Source organism: Diadema setosum, chromosome 19 (assembly GCF_964275005.1).
Source record: "Diadema setosum chromosome 19, eeDiaSeto1, whole genome shotgun sequence".
NCBI lineage: Eukaryota > Metazoa > Echinodermata > Echinoidea > Diadematoida > Diadematidae > Diadema > Diadema setosum.
Genome location: NC_092703.1, coordinates 13,372,641 through 13,386,449, shown reverse-complemented (window position 1 = coordinate 13,386,449; position 13,809 = coordinate 13,372,641). Strand labels below are relative to the sequence as shown.

General features: G+C 39.8%; 1 protein-coding gene across 1 annotated transcript; it reads left to right on the top strand.

Annotated features, from left to right (window-relative positions):
• The first annotated feature begins 1,347 nt into the window (after positions 1-1,347).
• Positions 1,348-13,319, top strand: LOC140242560 (dynein light chain Tctex-type 1). Its single transcript, XM_072322302.1, has 3 exons — positions 1,348-1,458; positions 9,207-9,372; positions 10,017-13,319. The coding sequence occupies exons 1-3, from the start codon at positions 1,432-1,434 to the stop codon at positions 10,163-10,165; spliced, it is 342 nt and encodes a 113-aa protein (XP_072178403.1). The 5' UTR covers positions 1,348-1,431; the 3' UTR covers positions 10,166-13,319.
• Positions 13,320-13,809: the final 490 nt, after the last annotated feature.

The following is a 13,809-nucleotide window of genomic DNA, read 5'->3' as shown; positions in this document are numbered from 1 at the left end:
CAGCAGTGACTGAGCAGAAACTATAAAATTTCATAACTTTTGAATGGGTTGTCCAATTTTCCTCAAACCCTCACTGATGTGTTCTACTATTAATTGCTGCATTCACTCAATTCAAATGTCTATGAAGGTGGACTTGTCCTTTAAGTTATCAATTCGAACAGAAAGGGACTATGACGTTGTACATTACCCATCGTCAACACTTAAACTTCACCTGTAAGTCTTCAAAATTGAAAAAAAAAAATTTGATTTTAAGTTGGTATTTATCCGCGAACTGAATCACGTGAATTATCAGTTTTGTTTTTCTGTCTTCCACTTTTGCAAAAAGCAAAGGCACACAACCACAACAGCACAAGTCAACTGGGCCGGGTTGTCAACTGGATTGTTGGGGACCACAGGCGAGTTGCATTCAATTTTCTGTACACTAGACTAGATCCTAACGTTAGTGTCTACATCTCTTACACTGACATTTTACAATTAACGTTAGACTTATCAGCTGCTCATATCATTTTTTTTTTTAGCCAGTTTAATTTACCTAAATTTTAGATGCACGGTGATATCAGATCGACCCGTCCACGTTCACACTCAGCATGCAGCAGCATTGATGTTCAAATAAACGATCGATGCCTGTCTTCTGCAACTGCAATAATTTTGTCGGTAGTATTAAATGCTACTCTGTCTCTGTCAATCAGATGTGCTGAGCACTAACGAGCTCTTCTCTCTGAACTGTTGCTGTACGCGTCACCTTCGACGGACACTTCAGCTTGGCTGTTCCACGAAGATCGCAAACAGAATTGCTCTACTTACCGGACCCCTGCTGCACTGACAGGTCCGAGATGATGTTTGGGTGCATAAACATACATGTACGTGTGCATGTGGCATATACGCCGACAAAAAGCTTTTCTGAACAGGTGGTAGTAGATCGGCCGCGGCCGCAGTGTTTTGTAGTTGTTGGTAGACATAAACGTGAACGAGATTTCAATTCAGACGTTTTATCTACAGGTCACCAGATTACACACGGTCGTTCAAGCGGCAGACAAATCCATATTCACAGTAACATCTGTGTAAAAGACTATTCCACACTAACAGTTAAATGGAATAGTCAATTATTTTGTAGGGGTATTCTATGAGAAACTTAGATATTTTGGGTGTTTTTTATAAATATGTAGTACTACAATAGCTACAAAGATAATATTTTATATTTTTTTATCGATGACAATGTGTTTTTTCTAACTCTGTGTACTGTTCTTCTGACAATATGGTGTCATAATAGGGTAGTTGCACTACTACTAGGATAGAATGGTCCATGGATGAGCCTTGCCAACGAAAGGTCACACATTGGGTCACGTTGTAAATAGATTCGACGGCTCGGGAGTGAATCTGCTCAATTTTGCCAATATTTTAAATTATCTGAGACGATCGTTTGACTCTATTATGGATGATTTTCAGTCAGCAGAAGAGGTAATGATTTTTAGCCTGATTTTTTATGTGTGATAAAATTGTTGACCAGGAAAAAAGCTGTTATTCAAACTCACCTTTACGATATCTCTGTCTGAGCTTCAGTATCATAGGCTAGCTTGTTGGATGAACTAGAGTCTAGGTCTATCTGAATGCTGTTCTATACGCTACGTGTGTATTACCATCCTCTATTGTACACTCACTGTACTTATAACTTAGGCCGCCCTGTAATGTCGCTCTGTACAATTAACAGTTAGACAGAAAGATCCGTCTGTCCGGAGGAGTCTTTGGAATCTTTTATTTTATTATTATTATCTGGAGACAGACGGAAGCTTGTCATATACCTCGCTGTATTGAAGCTCTTAACCATAAATGTTTTTCATACCACCAGTGTTGTTGGGTCTGTGCACTGTCTCTAGCCCGACCAGACGCTGTTAATACGCTACGCGAATACAGCGTCTGACCAGCGAGCGGGCACCTTCAAAGTGGGGAACCACAACACAACTACAAAACTTATGAAAATTTATATGCAGGGCTGCACACTGGCGCCGGTCCGACGGTCAAAGACCAGTAAAAGTCACTGTCGGACCGGTAACTTTTCAGGAAATCCACAAGTTACCGGTCCGACATGACCAGTAAGAAAAAAGCATTGGTGGGGTCAGTAGAAAGAAAAAGAGCAGCCCCGATCAGGAAGAAACAGAAGGCAAGATATTGCGCTGTTCAACAAGTTTTACGCAAGTTTTCGTTTATGTCTACCGGTGCAATTTGTACAGTAAACATATTAGTTTTGAGCACTAGCAGTCGACCAGTTATTCGCGCTCGCTTGCGCATTTGGCGCTGTTCACGCACTGCCATGCAATGCAATACATGCAAAGCATGTATAGAACAGTGTAACTGCTTTTCGTTTGCTTGCAATCGGCGGTCATGCCAGACAAGAAGCATTGATAAAAGCGCACGCATTTCTGAGTCATTTTGCTCATGATTTTTTAACGCAAGATCAATCCGATCCCGGCTTCGCAGCAGCGTGGCAGTTATGTTAGAACTAATTTACTTGTGTTGATTTTTAGAAAAAGTAAAAAGACATTCGATATTCAACGATACAGTAAATGGATCTGATTGTTTATTTTCATTTTACACAGTCATTTCACAGATGAATATTTTCATTCGTTCAGAATGGTCTCATAATGAAGATAGGCGCAAAAAGGATCACGAAATCGGCCCTTCCGTGTACTTTTTAAGAACGCATGCACAAAATGTGAAGAGATAATACTAGGGAGAAAAAAATCATAAAATCATCGCAGTCCCGCTTACATATTTGAGGTAGAAATCGTCCCAAAAAGGATCATGAATTCGACCGGCCGCGTCGTATCTTTCAAAAGCTTATGTACGAAATGCGAAGAGATTATAGAGGAGAGAAAAAAAAAATAAAGGACACATTTGGTGAGTACATCATAAAAGATTACAGCCGAATAACAATTCATGAAATCAACGCAATCCCGTTGAAATTTGAGGAAATAACGGGCGCAAAAAGGATCTTGAATTCAGTCCTGCATGCCGTGTTGGTTATCAAACACGCATGCACAAATGCGACAAGATTATCGGGAGAAAAATAAAAAACACATTTTTACCCTTCTGGTGCGTGCATTACAAAAGATTACATCTGAAGTAATTCATGAAATCGCCACAATCCCACTGATATTTGAGGTAGAAATAGGCGCAAAAAGGATCGTGAATTCGGCCGTGACGTATACCTTTTAAGAACACACGTACAAAATGGGAAAAGATTAGCGGGAGAAAAATAAAGGACACATTTTCACCCCTTTTGGCGTTTGCATCATATAGATTACAGCCGAATAGTAATTCATGAAAATTCGCAATCCCCTTGGAATTTGAGATAACAATAATAGGCGCAAAAAGAATCTCAAATTCGGCCCTGCATGCAGTGTATAATTTTGAAAACGCATGCACAGATGCGAAGAAATTATCGGGAGAAAAACAAAGAACGCATTTTCAACCCTTCTGGTGCATGTATCACAAAAGATTACAGACGAAATTATTAATGACATATCGCAATCCCGCTGATATTTGATGTAGAAATAGGCGCTAAAAGGATCGTGAATTCGGCCGTGACGTAGATAGGCATGTACGCAATGCGAAGTGATTATTGAGTGAAAAATACAGGGCACATTTTCAACCCCGTTTGGCCCGTGCATCATAAAGATTACAGCCGAATAATAATTCATAAAATCATCGCAATCCCGTTGAAGTTTGAGGAAACAATAGGCGCAAAAAGAATCATGATTTTTGGCCGTGTCGTATATCTTTTAAGAACGTATTTACGAAATGCGACGAGTTTATCGGGGAAAAATAAAGGACACATTTTCAACCCCTTTTGGTGCGTGTATCATAAAAGATTACAGCCGAAGTAATTCATAAAATCATCGCAATCCCGCTGATATTTGAGGTAGAAATAGGCACAAAAAGGATCGTGAGTCCGGCCGTGTCGTATACCTTTAAAGAACGCATGTACGGAATGAGAAGAGATTATGGGGAGAAAAATAAAGGACGCATTATCAACCATTCTAGCCGGTGCGAGCATCACAAAAAGTTACATCCGAAGTAATTAATAAAATCGCCACAATGCCGCTGATATTTGAGGTAGAAATAGGCGCAAAAAGTATCATGAATTCGGCCGTGTGAAACATCTTTTAAGAACGCACTTACGAAATTCGAAGAGTTTATCGGGAAAAAATAAAGGACGCATTTTCAACCCCTTTTGGCGCGTGCATCAGAAAATATTACAGCCGAAGTAATTTATGAAATTGTCACAAACCCGCTAATATTCAGAGGTGGAAATGGGCGCAAAAAAGGATTGCGAATTCGGCCCTGCATGTCGTGTACCTTTCAAGAACGCATGCACAAATGTGAATAGATTATCAGGAGAAAAATAAAGAACCCCTTGTAGCGCGTGCATCAGAAAATATCACAGCTAAAATAATTCATTAAATCGTCGCAATCCAACTGACCACCAAGAGCAGGTTACGCAGCAAGTTCGTGCGCCGATGTTTAGAAAAAGTCACAAACGCATTTGACACAATCTGAATTTGTTCATTATCATTTTACACTGTAATTCACAAACAAACATTCTATTTTTTCCTATTTTTTTTTAATTTCTTGTGTAATATATAATGCAAGTTTTCCAAAAAATATTAATCTGTAGAATGTACATGGGTGGGGGGGGGGGGTGGGGGGGACGTCCATAAAAAAAAAGAAAAGAAAATGAGTTTGCAAGTCATTTAATGTTTTTTCAGGTTGTCGTTGTTGACCGGTAAATTTTCTGTTCGGACCGGTAAAAAATGGTAAAACGGGGCATTTACCGGTCCGACAGAGACAGGTTGGACCGGCAGAAAAAATGGGTTAGTGTGCAGCCCTGTTATATGTTCTTTATAAACAGTGTACACGTTACCAAACGTTACTCACCTTAAGCAATTGTTAAGTGCATGCTTGTATTAGAGAAGGTTCGTAAGTCCATTGAGAGCCCTCGTGATAAGTCCGTGGACCCAAAAAATTATACTTTCTGGCGGATTCCCTAACGGTTACACCGTCGGGGTTCATCGTTGCAGAATTCAAAATGGCGCCTTGATCTCTGCGGAAATCTTTTGCGTGCGTGCGATGCGCTGCGCTTGAGTGTTGGTGTAGCAGCACGGTCGACAGCGCGACCTTTTGAAAGGGCATTCAGATCATGTGACCTCCCGGATATTACCAGCCTGGCGTGAAAGACGATGTACCGTTCGTGAACCGTTCACACATGTTGCATATAACCATCATTTTAGGTAAGTTATTGAATCTAAATTTCAATATTCATAGCATAGGGTAAGGGCACCAGTATTCGGTCAGGCACCGGTATTCGGTCACTTATCACTAGTCACCAGCCAGTAAGTTCAACTGTCACAACACATGCAAATCGCACTAATTCACATACTTGTACACTCATTCACAACAGGAAACTCCCTTAGCCCCCTCCAAAAATCCATCCCAAATCCCAAATTTTACCGTCAAAAGTGCAGAATCGGCGCTACTTTCCAAAAGCGCGCACGGATAAGGCCCAGTTTTAAGAGTACGGGTCGCCGAAAAAGCGCTAAAAATCGAGAAATACGCCGTTCTCTCGCGGGATTTTTCGCTTATCGCAAGCTTGGAGTGTAATGGTATCCTCAAAAACGCAAAAGAAAAACAAAATGTCCGTACGTGCCGATACAGTGTCCCAATGTACAAGGGTTGAATGCAAGTGCCGAGGCCCCAGTATTCGGTCACCAACGGTCGCCGCAACTTCCCCGATGCAATTTTGCACCAACAAGGTAGCGCGCGCGCGCGTTTTTTCAGCTGCCTTGAACACGCATTGACTTTGAACGCGCACATCGCGTGACCGAATACTGGAGCCGATGACCGTATACTGGGGAATTTTCAAGGTGAAATATTTCGCTATTTTGTGCAATTCTGTGAGATATTTAACAAAATGAAAGTTGAGATTAAAGAAATTTGATATATTTCACATACATTGCTGTAGATATATATGTATGTATTATTTTAGTTTGAAAAATATTGCAAAAGAGCTTAAGTGACCGAACACTGGGGATGTTACCCTAGATATGAAGTCTCATTATCATTTTGTTCGTCGGATGAGTTTGAAGTGACAAAAAAATGATCTAAAGTATCAAAATTCAATCCGATCGCATGCGATCATTGGACCCTCTTCGTGTTTGGAGCTTCGTTGGTACAGCCCTGTCGCGCTATGTATGTACAGCGGCGACTGGGCTGTGTATAGTTACACTGTCTCTAACTGTTAGATGGAGAAGTGGGTGAGGGCGTCCTCACCCTTCTCGATTGCATCTAATTCACAGATCACAGCCCCAGATCAGCAAATTTAAACTTGCATAGCAAAATCAACAACATTTCAAGATCACATTGCACTTACCAGATTAATGGGCACACTCGTGAAATAGGTCCCATGCCCACCACCGCGGCTCGCCTGTTTATACTCGTGAATTCAGCCCCACCGTGTGGCGTTCATCGGTAGATAAGCATGGCGGCGGTGGGGCTTTCTTCCACAGTATACTTGTGAATGCGGCCCCACCAAATGGCGTTTACGAGGGATTGATACAGCGGTGGGGCCGATTTCCACAGCATAACATTTTTCGTCCTCCCTTTCTCCCATTTTTTCTTTGGTCTTCAACGTTTTATTCTCGGAAGGACTTCCTAATTTTATGTCCTTCGACTAATTTAACAGCCAATATAACCATAAATACAACCCTACCTAACCCTAAACCCTAAACCTAACCTTGCTTGCTAACGCACCCGATGCATGCGCACTGCAGTGGGACCTATTTCACGATTTTGCCGATTAATGAATCATCCAACCTTTTGGCAGAATTTTCATGGCAAAAGACACAACTACCAGCCCGTCGATACAATCGCAAACAGCTCTTCAGCGCATGAATCCGTTAAAAATAGCCAGTCACTTGCTGAGGTAGATTTCTGCATGGTTTTATTAAAACACGTGACGTACCTCGCTTGTGATTGGCTAACGGATTCAAAATGGCGACTTACTGCTAGCGAACGGCGATGTTGCAATACGGATATAAATTTCTGCGATCTAACCTACATCTTCGATAGCACAATGTGAGAAAGTTTAATACCACAAATATTACATTCTACTGCATAATGTGTCATGTCATGTTAAACTTGTTTGAATGTAAAAAAGCGGTATGAAATTGGGTTTATCGTACCGTTTGGTCTGTGCGCGACCGCTGACCGCTGGCAGAGCATCACCATCAATACAGGAACTAGTATTACAGCCTTCGGTCTGTATAGGAGGGGATCCGTGAAGCCAGACGCAGTCTTCGCGGAACATATCCCCGACAACCAGATACAGACCGATCTTTCAGTCAACTTTATGTAGAGGCCTACAGCTTGTGAATATGGAGTGTTCGGCATCGCGACATGATGTTGCTCACATTCACAATTGCACAATTAGCAAGCAGTGGAATTTTAAAGAGGCTTCTATTTTTAATTTATGGCTATGGTGGTAGACTCCTAACTTCATAATCCTACTTGGTACAGCTCTCAGCAAGCTGCCCCTGCAATGTCAGGTGTCAAGTCTGATCTGCTGCTTTGAAAAGGATTAAGATTCAAGAATAAGAGAATGTTTCGGGAGATGCGACGTCTCGAATTTAGAAGAAGCAACGCATGTATGATGTAGGCTACATAACAACATTTCACTTTGTTTTGCTCTCCTAAAATAAAATGTTCTTCACTCATCATCTCCTGCTACTTTGAAAAAAACAAAACAAAAACAAAACAAAACTGCTGCAAATCCAGTATCTAGTGGATATTCTCCGCTATATTCAAATAACAAAAAGTAAGCATGATATTTGTTTCAGAAACTTTACACTCCAAAGCATGCAAGACATGAGACCAGAAGTAGTCTATACAGTGCAAGTGTAGACTGTAAAGCTCTAGTACATGTGATGAGATGCACCAGTGCTTTGCATGCAAAGCTTATGTGTGATGATCAATTGAATAACATGGGCAAAATCTCCCTATGATTTGAGACTGCCAGCAGGGATTTGTATAATGTAGATCTATAGGAATACATGCAGTCTAACCACTTGCCCCCCCCCCCCCCCCCCACACACACCCACTTTTTTCACCCCGGAACTGGCACCAGGAAAATGTGGTTCTGAACGCCTTTCGTCAGCTAATGAAACCCGGAAATGGCACCAGAAAAATTAACAGAGCCAGCACGCTTTTAAAAATGCAGCGCCAGCCCTGTGATAATACTGAAAATCGTCCCTTTCGTCACCGCGCATTGACCACCTAAAGAAGTGGACAACAGAGCACCTCACATCACCTTGCATCACCCACTACCCGATATGTTTCTACTGAGGAAAAATATGGGACGTGATAGCAACAAGGGCACAGCTAGGCAGGCATGACGTGCGACTAGCCCGACCGTGTGGTAGATGCCATGCAAAGCAGAGTGCTTTGTATTGTTAGGCATGCACTGAATAGTAAAGTACCAATAAACACTCACTTGGAAATGTTTGCCGCGTGCCCAACATATTACATGCAGCCTTCACTTAACTGTGATGAAGGTAGATTTCATGTTTATGATTGGAAATTTCAAATGTAGTTTGATTTCAAATACTCATTTCTTGTGAAATGAACAGACATATTGTGCAACTCTCTCCGTTCCAAGACGCAAACATGTCTGCATGCATGCTTATACAAAACTGTACATTGCTCAAGTTCACTCCTGTTTTATATAATTTGTTATGTCAAGGTCATTGTCTAAGTTTTATGTTTGTAAGAGAACTCAACATTTAGGGTCTTTTTAATTAAGGAAATTCAGTGAGACTTTGTACAATGGAAACCATGATTGGACTATGTAAAGCCATTATCATCTTGAAATGGTATCAAAAATAGTGGTACAAATGCTTCTTCTCTTGTGCAGAATACTCCAAACTCCTCTTTACTTTTTCTTCCTTTCATTGGATCACATGGTTGACCCACTGATAATAGAACAAGGCATTCCAACTGTCATCTGATTGTAGCTAAATACATCTGGGTTACCAAGCAACAAGGTTTCATACAAAGACATTGTGTGATGTCGTCAAATATTGCAGAACCACAAGCTGTTTCCTTAAATCATCTCTTCATATCTCCCATTCTCGCTTTTCCCTTTTTATTTACAGACCACATTTGTTGTGGATGAAGTGAGCAACATTATCAAGGAAGCAGTCGAAGGAACCATCGGCGGCAGTGCGTACCAGCATAATAAGGTCAACCAGTGGACGTCCAATGTAGTTGAACAGTGCCTCAACCAACTCACCAAGCTAGGAAAGCCTTTCAAATACATTGGTGAGCAGTGACGAATTATTCCCCAGCCTCATTCACTGCAGTGGTGCCCAATGTAGTGTACCTGACTCATCAGTTACAAATTTATATGCTAGTTCTGCACCTTTCATACACATTTTAGTTGTGTCATTTCTTGTAGAGATCAAATGTTTCATGTTTTAATGCGGGTATAAGTAACTTGGCCAACATGCATTCGATGGGTATCCTAAAAGAACTGTCATTCCAATTGTCTCATAACAGTGACATAAACTGTAATATGCTGATTTTCATTTAACCATGTGGTCGTGCAATTCAATTGCATGTTTTGTAAAGACTAAGTAGAGTACTCTTCTTCATGTATCAAGTCGAGCTTTATCAAAAAGTACAGGGGTACAATGTACATGTATGTCCTATTGTACTGCTTTTGACACATGTTTTTTGTTTGTTTTTTTAAATTGATAAAGAGTTACTTGCTCTTCATCTGTAAAGGAAATACGCCAGTCAAAGGAAAAATGCCAGTTATTTGAAGATGCTGCTTTCAGAAGTTAACTTTATAAATGCTTAGTCTGCTACAAGTATTGGTTTGTCTCTTTCTTTTACCTGCGTAAATTTCTGTGTCGTGTAAAATGTTCAGCAAACCCCTTACATGTGTATCTCTCCTACCACAGTGACCTGTGTCATCATGCAGAAGAACGGCGCGGGTCTCCACACGGCCAGTTCGTGCTTCTGGGATAACTCCACAGACGGCAGCTGCACCGTCCGGTGGGAGAACAAGACCATGTACTGCATTGTCAGCGTCTTTGGACTGGCCATCTAGTTCCTTCCACTCCTGTTTGTTTTTGTCGTGTTCTGTTCTATGTAATGTTGAGCGGGCTTGATGGTGTGGGCAGCATGGCTGCAGGGAAAAGAATTGACCACTGGATGCATCTCCCGATGTCAATGTGATTCCATACTTGAAGTCTTTTACTCTCTGTTTATAACTTGGTGCATGCTGGGATGGAGGGGTGGGCGTAGGGGAGTTTTCATTTTCAGTACACCCGTATATCCATGAAAAACCCATTTGCCAGCCCTTTCACGCTTGTTAACACCTGGCCGCACAGCCCATATTCAACAAAGTTTATATATCAGATGCAAAAACTTCATATGCAATCTTTCTTCTTTTCTTCTTTCCTCTTTATCTTTCCTTTGGCTTTGTTGAAGTAGTAGTGGAAAAGATAGATGTTGGGCCAAATGAGATACAGATCAGAAAGATTTTCTTTATAATTGACTGTATGTTCCTATAATTGGCCAGTATATTAGACAGAAAAATACAAACTACACTGTGACAGAGCTCAACATACATGTTATGGTATACGTCAGTTTGTGAAAAAGAAAAAAAAAAGTACGTATATAAAAATTAAGGGTAACCCAGTGACCAGCACCAGATATCATTGCTGTGGGTGGCCAAAATCATTGGAGGTGTGCTTTCGATCTTGAAATGAATAGTAGTCTACTCACATGCATGAGGATCGTACTCACTTATAAAGAAAGCCTTTATTGTAGTCATTGTGTGCGAGCAAGCTATATCACTGTTCAACAACACTGGTTAGATTGTGCAATTAGAACAATGGTACTTGCAGAGTTTAAATTGAATTCCCCACAAAATTTTCTGAACAATTTTATAATTGTAATTAAAATGCACCCATGGTAAGGCTACATAGTCTCCATTATGTATGCTTTTTACATGAAAAGCCGGTGTATGGGCTTATCTAAATTATTTCCAATAGATGAGCCAGAAATTTAGAATTGCAGCTATTCCACTGACAGTGTAAATATGCCATTACTCTCTGTTGTTTATATTGTAAAGTCATTGTGTACATAACTACATATATATGTATCTAATGCAAATCTTAGTTTTTGTGTGAGGCAAAGTATTATTTTACCAAAATTAATTTTTTTTTTTCCCCTCAACTGTCCTTGTGGCATCTCTCAAGCATACTACACTCTCTATTCCTCTTTTCTACATGTTCAGTAATTATGAGAATGCAAATGTCAGCTATATGGGGTGGAAGGCCGTGTCGTGCTTGAACGAGTTTGAAATGAGTGATTATTGAAGCGGAGCTATTTTAATCCGACTGATTTAGCAAAGACATGAATTGTAACTGGTATTATTGCTTTAAGCAGTCCTCCAAGGTGCCTGCAAACATGTACACTGCACATTGAAATGCAAGTACTTGTTTAAAGATACAGGAATCGAAACGTACGAAAATCCTGTACGTACCTTTACATATGCATAGTGTCTACAGCAAATGGGAAATGTTAATAGTTTGAAATGCCTATCATTTCCACACCAGTGAACAGGAGGTGGTCCGTGAGTAAAATCGACAGTCGGTGCCCGTAACGACTTGTCACATCTTATTCATTGCACGTTTGCAAAGCTTCTTTCATTGTCTTCCCTTAACTCGCTGAGAACTCGTCCCAAGTATGCTCAATCTGACACTGCTAATAGGATGCTTCATACGTGTACTTATAATTTTGTGATTGTTACAAGTAGAATTGACATATTATCTTTATTGATTGTGGGGCAAACATACTTTTTTTTTCCGGTGTTACCTATGAAATATTTGTTGAAATGATATTTACTTGTTAGCCTTGTGTTTTAGGAAATTTGTTTTGTGTTTTGGAGGCTTTATACAAATCGTACAGTGATATTGAAACAAGAGCCGGTCTTAAGAAAGAAAAAAAAAAAACTTACGTGAAATGCAACCACGCACAATTTTTTTTTTTTTTTTTTTATTTAAGATGGATGTCTGTTCTAGCTGAATTTGCCAATGAGAGAATATGCGTGAAACAACGAGATTGCTGCAAGGAATCCCGTAGATTCACAGTTCATCTTGATGCTAGCAGAAAATGTCAAATCTTGTCATTTTGTCACAATGACTGTACAGTCATACCTTGAGAACTGTGAGGAAATTTACAGCTAGATTAATGTAACAGTCAATCCATACTTGAAAGCTAAGAGCAAAGAGCATGGATCTGTGTGAAGATATCAAGACAATGTATGAAATGATCAGTGAATATAGTTACCATCAAACATTATTTGGACGCACAAATCTTGTCAGAAAGGTAGTTAGGACCTCAGTAATTCTGTCGATATGATGAAGTCTCATTACAGCAGACAAAGTATATAAGCAAAATAATTACTGTTTGTACAGTATGTACAGTATTATAGAAACTGCATTGAATGGCTGTCACTTTCAAGTTTAATGCAAACCAAATCTGTGCTCCCAGCTCATTCATTGTGCATGCATGCATTCATTCCCTATCAGTGGTCAGGTTTACTAAAGTACATTGTACAATGTACTTCAGATTTTATCCCACTTTGACTGTTCTTGACTACAGTAATGAGTTTGTGGCTCGATTTTCTCTATTTATTTAAGGAAACAATGCTTGAGATTTGTGTCTTACATGCAGCCATTGACATAATACATGCATTCTCCATGAGCTTAGTTTGCTGTTCTGTTGAGACTCTGAGTTGTCATAGCTGAGCACATAGTAAATTTGAGACAAGGAGTGTGATGTCTTTACAAATATCATTCATGTTTGTTTCAGACTGTTATGTCAAACCACATCGATCACAAACGGAACATAGTTTGGTGTGGAATATGCATCACAAACGAAACATAGTTTGGTGTGAAATATGCAAAAATATGCTAATTAGCCACCATTCAATAGGCAACATAGTTTCTACCCACCTGTTTATTATTTTTGTATGATTGTATTTTAAGGTAGAAAAATCTAAGTGAAATATGTACCAATAGACTTATGCTCTGCACCCAATCAATGGAAATTCAAGATCCAATATTATTCTAGCTGTAAATGTTTTGTTTGTAGTATTGGTAAGTCAATCTTTGAGAGATGCCTTTGATGTGTTTTTTTTTTTTTTTTTATTTCTGTGTGTTTCTTATTAAATCTTTCAAACTTAATTTCCAGATGTGTGTTTGAGGTGTGTCTTGTGTATTTCTAGTAGAGACCTCTATGAGTATTTTAAAAGTAGACCTACAGTCAACCTTGCCTAAGACGAATCTACTCAGACTTGAGAGATATGTGCATCTTTGACTTAGAGAAAATTTGACTTCTTTGGAATTAAAATCAAGAGAATACAAAGAAAAGAGGAATTGAAAAGACCTTCAACTTTGGGTTTTTTTTTTTTTTTTTTTTTTTTTTTTATTGTGCGAGCTTGACTTAAACATGGTTGACTGTACCGAACGATGATGACTATGCTTGCCCTGCTAATTCTGTGAGGTTGTGCTAACAGGACCAGCATGCACAAATTGAGAATGCCTGGCCTAGTGAATGCGCCAGTAATGTTTCATATTAATTCATCACAAGCCAAGTGGCAAGGTGAGACTTGAAACACATCGTTTTGACAGACAGGTTTGCATGCCTTCAAAATAAAATTGTGTGCACAAGGGGTTTAAG